We start from the raw sequence: 8,617 nt of genomic DNA, 5'->3' as shown, positions 1-8,617 counted from the left end.
CTGCAGCCACGGGCAGACAGGGGCAAGGGCCACAGGGGTGCAAACCACCGTAAGCCGGGGAGAACGGGAAACGTCAGGCTCCGGCCTGGTCCCTGCTATCCGTGGCGCCCTCCTTCTTCCTTCCTGGAGGCAGAACAAAATCAGTGTGACTGGTAAGGAGATTTTCCGCTGTCTGCGTACCTTCCTCTGTTCGACAGGGGGTCCTCGCCCCGCGTGCCTTCACGTTCTCCGTCGTACGTGCACTCTCGTTCTCCTTTCTCTCCACAGGTGGTCGCTGGGACACAAAAGCACTGTTAACTTGAACTTTGGGTACCTCTCACCGGCTCTGCTGTTTACAGCTCTCTGGGTAGGTATCACTTTACACAGTCTGTTCTCCTAATGTTCACTCTCGTCCTCCTTTCTCTCCACAGGTGGTCGCTAGGACACAAAAGCACTGTTACTTGGACTTTGAGTATTTCTCACCGGCTCTGCTGTTTACCGCTCTCTGGGTAGGTATCACTTTACACAGTCTGTTCTCCTAATGTTCACTCTCGTTCTCCTTTCTCTCCACAGGTGGCCGCTAGGACACAAAAGCACTGTTACTTGGACTTTGAGTATTTCTCACCGGCTCTGCTGCTTACAGCTCTCTGGGTAGGTATCACTTTACACAGTCTGTTCTCCTAATTTTCACTCTCGTCCCCCTTTCTCTTCACAGGTGGCCGCTAGGACACAAAAGCACTGTTACTTAGACTTAGAGTACTCCTCACCGGCTCTGCTGTTTACAGCTCTCTGGGTAGGTATCACTTTAACCAGTCTGTTCTCCGTATGTTCACTCTCGTTCTCCTTTCTCTCCACAGGTGGCCGCTAGGACACAAAAGCACTGTTACTTGGACTTCGAGTATTTCTCACCGGCTCTGCTGTTTACAGCTCTCTGGGTAGGTATCACTTTACACAGTCTGTTCTCCGTATGTTCACTCTCGTTCTCCTTTCTCTCCACAGGTGGCCGCTAGGACACAAAACCACTGTTACTTGGACTTCGAGTATTTCTCACCGGCTCTGCTGTTTACAGCTCTCTGGGTAGGTATCACTTTACAGAGTCTGTTCTCCGTATGTTCACTCTCGTTCTCCTTTCTCTCCACAGGTGGCCGCTAGGACACAAAAACACTGTTACTTTGACTTCGAGTATTTCTCACCGGCTCTGCTGTTTACAGCTCTCTGGGTAGGTATCACTTTAACCAGTCTGTTCTCCGTATGTTCACTCTCGCTCTCCTTTCTCTCCACAGGTGGCCGCTAGGACACAAAAACACTGTTACTTGGACTTCGAGTATTTCTCACCGGCTCTGCGGTTTACAGCTCTCTGGGTAGGTATCACTTTACACAGTCTGTTCTCCGTATGTTCACTCTCGTTCTCCTTTCTCTCCACAGGTATCAACTGGCAGCAGTGGCGGACTTACAGCACTTTACGAGGCGTCTGATGGGGTAAGTAGTTCCTACTTGGCGTCGGGGGCGAACCCTCTGGACTACTCGGTGGTGGCAGAGGGGTGGGATATCTCAACGTCTCACCGGGCCGAGCGCTTCCCTCTCTTCGCTGCCGTCAGGCGTTCGAACTCTGGACAGGGGCGCCCCTTTGTAGAGGCCACAGGACGATGGAATTCCTTCACCTCTCTCTCTGCAATAACAATATTCATGCACTTGAAAGTATCAATGGTTATGACCCCAAATCGTACTCACACCTCTGCTGACAGCTCTTGATCCGCGTCACTACAACTCCAAATAGCACACTGCGTATAATAGCTGTAAATTCTGAGGTCGTTAGCCTCTCCGTCTTCTGCCCAGTAGAAGAATGGATGATGCGGGGCTTCGTCTGACAAGACACACAGCAACCCACAGCAAATACACGGCACCACTCCAACGTGAAAAGTTTATTAATTACAAAGTCTCACTCACCACACTATACGTCTACACAACAAGGAAAACGCTCAGCGTCCTCCACTTCACTTGGGCTGAAATAAGGGCGATGGAAAATACGACCTGAATAGTGTTTCGTTGCTGTGGCTGCTTGGATTGATGCTTCTAACGGCTCGCCCACCACGCTGTTCTAGGGGTAGGGCCGCCCTCCTTCTCCTGGAGGTTTCCAACGATTACACAGGTAAATTTCTGCTAGTTGCTCCACACCAGAATTTATACTCACAGCGGATAGCCTTTGTTTACGTTGTACAACAAGGTCGATTTTCTTCCTGCTTTACTCCTTCAAAGGTGCTGTTTAGACCAAGGTTCCTTCTACCCATAGGATTTTCCTTCCACTCCAGCAGGTTCACCGCAGACTACAACGAGAGAGAGAGAGAATATAGACAGCCACCACGTCTATCAATGAGCACAGCTCCGTTCCTCAGCACACACTACGACCCTCAACTGTGATTTAACTGCGCTTTATATACTCCTCCATGTACTCCAGTTGTCCAATCACCCAGCGATCTCTTTAACTATACACAGCTGTGCTTAATTGGCTGATTACAGCCTTCGCGGAGCTGCCGGATGTCCGGTGTTTCCGTTTTCCGGTCTGGGCGGAAACATCCGGGCGGAACCAAACTTTCTCAACTTTTGGTTCCGCCCTAAAAAGATTGTCACCTTGTGACATATGAATGTATTTATTTATATAGTTTATTTGTTTTGTTTTCAAAAATCAAAGTGATTTATTTTTATTTTTAGGGTACCTCACAAGATTCTCAAACAACCATCACCACGACCATCACCCACAAACATGCAAGCACCCAAACTGACCCCCCACTAAGGAAAACAGTTGGCACACAGCTTTCACTTGGAACACTAGCAGAACATGTGAGAAGCAAAGTTAATAAATATTGCTTGTCTTATAAAATAAATAAAAAAATCTCAATGTAACTGAGCTATTTGTGTTGTAAAGTGTACAGACAAAAAGGACTGATAACATGATTGCATCTGGCAGTTGATACACAGTCAAAAGTCTTTTCATTTCACATGATCATGAATTTACTAAATTACAATGTCCATTTTTATATTTGTGTTACTAGCCACACAGACAGACACCTTTTTAGGTGAAATGCCACTATTCTCAACACCATTGAAGGGGAACGTGAGTGGTGTCCTGGGTTCAAGACCAGCAACGAGACCACGCCTTGAGGAGGATGAAGAGGAGGACACATCAATTGATATTCCTGAGCCTCATGACTCCACATACAATCCAGAAGATTCTGTGACTATAGTCACAGAATCATCACAGGTGTTGTAAGTGTAATTTTTTTAAAAACAACTTATTAACATTACATACAAGTCCTCAAATTACTATTATAAAATGTAACTAGAAATAATGTTGTTACATTTCCTAAAGTACATAAAATAGAATTTTCCATCGCTTTGTTTTCGACTAACAGACCCACAAATGGATACAGCGACACCAAGTACATTGTTTATGGAAGCTGCCTCTTTGAGCTTTTTGAGACCTGTCCTGTGTGCCAACGAGTTTGTGATGTCACCCCACTAAGACGTGGAACTTTCTTGGCCATAGACCAACTGTGCCCGCACTGCCAGTACTCCAGAAAATGGAAGAGCCAGCCTGTCTTTGGAAGCAACCCTGCAGGGAACTTGCAGTTGTCAGCTGCCATATATTTTAGTGGTGCATCTTTCATTCAGCTTGAAAAGGTATTTTCAATATATATTTATTCTATTTTCCAAAAGTTCTATTTTCATGTATATGTGTGTGTGTGTGTTTTCTTTTTTCCGGATCTGTGTATGTAATAACTTGTGCATTTTCTTTCATTAGATTTTCAATGCGATGCATATAGCGTTGTTTAAATACAACACTTTTAGAAGACATGCTCGGATGTACCTGGAACCAACCATTATCCATAAATGGGTGAAGGACCAGGAGACACTTCTGCAGCGTCTGAGCCAACATGACAAGGCCATAATTGGAGGTGATATGAGGGCGGACTCACCATGTATAAAATTCTTGTTTGTCATCTTCAAAATGTTATTAATGCTATATCTTTTCAAAAATAGCATTTGTTTTTTTATTCATTTTTGCTCTTTCGTGTTTTCCCTCAGGACACTCTGCAAAGTACGGAAGCAACAGTGTGATGAACCTTCGGGAAAAAACGATAATTGATATTCAATTGGTGCAGGTCAGTGTGAAGTGCACGAGAATGAAAATATTGCTAGTGGCTATTACTTGATGACGTGGATATGTTCCAAAGTGATTTTGACAGAAATATAGTCAGTATAGACTTTTTTAATGTTGAAAAACTTGATTATGATTAAGTTCCATGTTATAGTTTATAGACATCAAGCAACCATTGCTAGAATAACATAGAAATATATTTTAAAACACCTATGTCTTTTCTATACCACCAGAGTAACGAAGTTGGTGGTAGCTACCATATGGAACTGGAGGGCCTGAAAAGGAGCCTTGCGATGCTGGCAGCACGTGGTATCGAGTTGGACTACATTGTCACCGACCGTCACCCACAAATACAAAAATATCTCAAAGACAACAATATCAAACAGTTTTATGATATCTGGCATCTGGAAAAAGGTGAGGATTTTTTGCTAAAAAATGATTGTGTGATTGTGTACTCTGTTTGAATTAACATTGTCTAATTTGCCCTTTGTCAAAAAATTTTCATTGGTATACAGGCTTGTCAAAGAAACTGGACAAGATTGCAAAAGAGAAAGACTGTCAAGAGGTGAGAAAATGGCAGTGTAGTATCAAGAACCAAGTATACTGGACTGCAACATCATCCACCTCTGGACAAGAGAAAGTGGCAAAGTGGAAGTCACTCGTCAACCACCTGCAAGACATCCACACTCACGAAGACCCCCTCTTTCCAAAATGTGAACATCCAGAAAAAAGCAGCACAGACCCGAGCAAGTGGTTGCAGCCAGGTGTGTATATAATATGCACAATCCTACATCTTTCTATGATCTATTTTTGGTTGATACATTTTTATTACAATGTAAACATGGAATACTTAGACGCTACTATGCTTGTTTTTATTGTTAACACTCTGGGGTCGGCTGCGGCGCGGACGCCGCAAACTCTTTATTTTTCAATCACTCCCCAAAGAGACTTAGATAACTCTGCTGATTTTGGACATACAGATATGATTTATACATCATTTAAAACGTTAAATTGTCTAGTTTTTTTCTGTCCACTCCCAATAAAAACAGCATGTTGTGCTTTTTGCAAAATTAAGAAAATAAACATGATGCGCGTTTTGTTCACTCTCCCTCAGTGAAGTCCTTTCAGAAACACGTCAGAAAAATTAACTCTAACTTAACGTATATTTGTCATAGAAACAAAAGATAAATGTCTACATAATGCTTGGAATGTCTGCTTTTGGAAGATGTAAGTGAAATCGAAAACAAATATTGTAATTCGTTGTTAACTGTATTAGAAGAGAGAGATGTACCGTCTTTCTTCTGTTGCTTCATTATCTATAATGAGCCACGCCCCGCTCCATTGAAGAGAAGAGCAGAGATCATCCATATTCATAAGTCAACCCCACAGTCAATGCACATTCCGTCTCTGCAGCCATTCACTGCTGTGCTGAGTTTTAATCCGAGTGCTGGAAACATGACATCTACTTGTTTACTCGTGACTGTAACTAAAGTTATCTCCAGACGCGAGTGTGACTCGATCGACGTCCAAACGCACACACAAACACATAATGCCTCATATTTGAAGCGCTTTGTGGTATCATTATAAAAGAGGCGATTGCACACATCACATACTTGTTTACTCGCGCCTAAATCTCCAGACAGACGCGAGTGTGTGTGCTTCGTCAGTGTGACGGGATCGATGTCCGACATCTAAATCCTTATTTACTTGCGGATGTGTGTCAGTATCTCCAGACGCGAGTGTTTTCTTTGTCTTCCGTCAAACAGTTTACGCGACGGGAACACACATATACAAACACGCGAGTCAGGAAACTCGACGCGCTTTTTGGTATTCTTATAAAATACGCGATTGCAAACAGTACAATCCTTATTTAGTTGCGTTTAAGCGCATATCTCCGCACAGCAAGTTTATTAAACACAGGATCACTCGCATGTGCACACGTTTGCATTCATGATCAACACGTGAGGTAATGGCGGCGGCTGTAAACAAACATTGATAAGTTTATCACGCGTGTCCCTGGTTGTGTTTTTACTATAATGATTACAAAAACACAAATAGGAGTCCAGACAACGATAGGCAGTTGTTCTTTTGAGCTTTTTACTGCACAAAAGTAAACCTCTCGCTGGCCAACCAAACACAAACCCTGTGTTCACTTTACGATGGCCAAACAGTACCTTTACCATGATTAGGCTACTGTGGTTTTTAAAGGGTAACTTATACTTGTGATATTAATATATATATATAATGTGTGCGTGTGTGTGTTTACATTGTATTGAAAAGTAAACCTTATCATGGTTTTACTGAGGGTTACATTCCTGTTGAACATTCCCACAATGCTCATTATGTGGCTCATTATTCAACTCTTTTGTCTCTCAGCTGTCAATCACTGATTATTCAGGAGCTTTCCCACCTCTACGCATACAGCCTTTCCCAAGCAAAAGTGTCTTAGAAATTGTAAATCAATATCTTGCTTTATGTGAATAAGTAGGCCATATGATTTTCACATCATTTTGAAGAAAAAACTCTAGACTACTAGATGCTGTTTTGAAAAGTCTTGGGAAAACATGTTTAGAATGAGTTTTGTGGTGTTATATCAGTGACTTAAAAATTTTGCTTTTTCAAAAACCACGCATAAACATTTTTCTCTCAAAAATACAAACATGTACATACATGTTGATTATATGATATTGAAGTCCAGTTTGTGATGAACACAGTGTTATGAGACTTTTGCCATTAATATGTTTTCAAGCAACTGAAAAAAGCACAAATGTCAGTGCATGTCAAAACTTCCCCAGGGCCCTAAAAACCCCTTAGACCCCAGAGGGTTAATGTGTACCTGTGGCAAAAATAAAAATTTTAATGCTTATCAATTTCTGTACTACATATATTTGTACTATCTTTTGCTAAAAGTAATTACAACACTTCTGTAATATTGTTTGTATTTTAGCTTCTAAACCACTTTACAAATTGGATAAAACATTAATGAACAAAAGGGTCCTGAAGGATGTCGAGAAGTTGAGTCCCCATCATCAGACTTCTTCCTTGGAGGCATTTCACAGTGTAATCTTACGTTTTGCCCCAAAGAACGTTGTCTTTCCTTACCTTGGAATGCTGTGCAGGTAATATATCTTATAATATTCATGTAATGATTATACTTTTATATTATACATGTGAAAAGACTTATAATATTCTTATAATACTATAATACTATAATATTCATGCAGTGAAAGAGATAAAGCATATTTTGTAAGGTCATCAAAAAAAATTTTTTAACATGACTACTAATGCTAACTACATGTTACATGTTGTGTCTACAATGCTGTAGACTTCAAACATAAAACATATTTGATGGTTTTTGTTTTCAGGTTATACTTGGCGGCCATGCACTTCAATGAGAATGCTCACCGCACACAAGCAGTCTTAGCTTCTGGAAAGCCTTTTTACAAAATCAAGTTCCCAAAATCTAAGAAGGGGGTATGCACTGCAAAGCCAGTAAAAACAGGGCAAACATACAGTAAGTATAACAATCTTTATTTATTATATAAAACTTAAAAGTGCAAAGTGAACATAAGGGTAAACAATAAGCAATAAACAATTGCTAATAAGGGTAAACAATGTTTTTTAGACTATGTACAGGAGCTGATGGAAGTCCTTTTTGAGAATGTCTATTACGACTCTAGACCATACATCATGGAGGTAGAGAAGATCAAAATACCAGACTTAAATAGACAAAATACCACTTTCCTCTCAGTATGAAAGACCTCCCAAGGATGAAGTCATCGCTGGCTACATGTCACGCTTCAGTCGAGAGGTGGTCTAAACCCTACGTAGCTGCCTGTAGTTTCAGGGAACTCACGCCGAATTCGCAGGACAACACATGAGGGAATGACAACCCTAACTCTCCGGCCCAAAAAGCCCCAGCACCAGCTGACAAAGCTCCTGTATGCCAGATACCTGTAACACCTGTTGGTGGAGGGGGAATGAACATTTAGTGTGCATTACAGACAAAAAAAAACCCTATTATCAATGTATATATTTCTAGATAAGGAAACCTTGTACATATAAACCTTGTGATAAGAAAAATACATAAAAATTATCCCTTGCTCAATTCTGACATTTAACAAATGCAAAAAATATGTTAATATTTATTGATCTAAAACAGAAAAAGTTTACTCTGATTTAATGTATGACAGTAATGAAATACAAGTTTTTGTGTTCTTTTCTGAAGTGTATGTTAATATCTGGTTTCAACTGTATATATATATATATATACACACACACCACTAAATAACGAACTCTTCATAAAATGTATACATTTATTATTTACTTACCGTTGTGTACTTAGTCGCAAACGCCCGTAATCAGCCCGGTAAATATTGTATGCATTTTGTAATGAATAAACATCCAAGCATACAGGCTGAAGACCAGGATGGTCAATCATGCAGTTTGGAGGTGATAACACTTGGTTCATTCTTCTTAAAA

General features: G+C 41.0%; 1 protein-coding gene and 1 long non-coding RNA gene across 2 annotated transcripts; both read left to right on the top strand.

Moving 5' to 3' along the window:
- Positions 1-3,193: 3,193 nt before the first annotated feature.
- Positions 3,194-3,938, top strand: LOC141282866 (uncharacterized). Its single transcript, XR_012337720.1, has 3 exons — positions 3,194-3,243; positions 3,390-3,657; positions 3,779-3,938. It is a non-coding gene; the product is annotated as an uncharacterized lncRNA (long non-coding RNA).
- Positions 3,939-4,095: 157 nt separating this feature from the next.
- LOC135718068 (uncharacterized) lies at positions 4,096-8,165 on the top strand. Its single transcript, XM_073815951.1, has 6 exons — positions 4,096-4,139; positions 4,369-4,549; positions 4,651-4,899; positions 7,083-7,254; positions 7,501-7,649; positions 7,761-8,165. Exons 2-6 carry the CDS (start codon positions 4,396-4,398, stop codon positions 7,889-7,891), a joined length of 855 nt encoding a protein of 284 aa, XP_073672052.1. The 5' UTR covers positions 4,096-4,139; positions 4,369-4,395; the 3' UTR covers positions 7,892-8,165.
- Positions 8,166-8,617: the final 452 nt, after the last annotated feature.

The sequence above is a fragment of the Paramisgurnus dabryanus genome, chromosome 10, assembly GCF_030506205.2.
Source record: "Paramisgurnus dabryanus chromosome 10, PD_genome_1.1, whole genome shotgun sequence".
Classification (NCBI taxonomy): domain Eukaryota; kingdom Metazoa; phylum Chordata; class Actinopteri; order Cypriniformes; family Cobitidae; genus Paramisgurnus; species Paramisgurnus dabryanus.
Note: the sequence above shows the minus strand (reverse complement) of the source record. Positions and strands in the feature narration are given on the sequence as shown.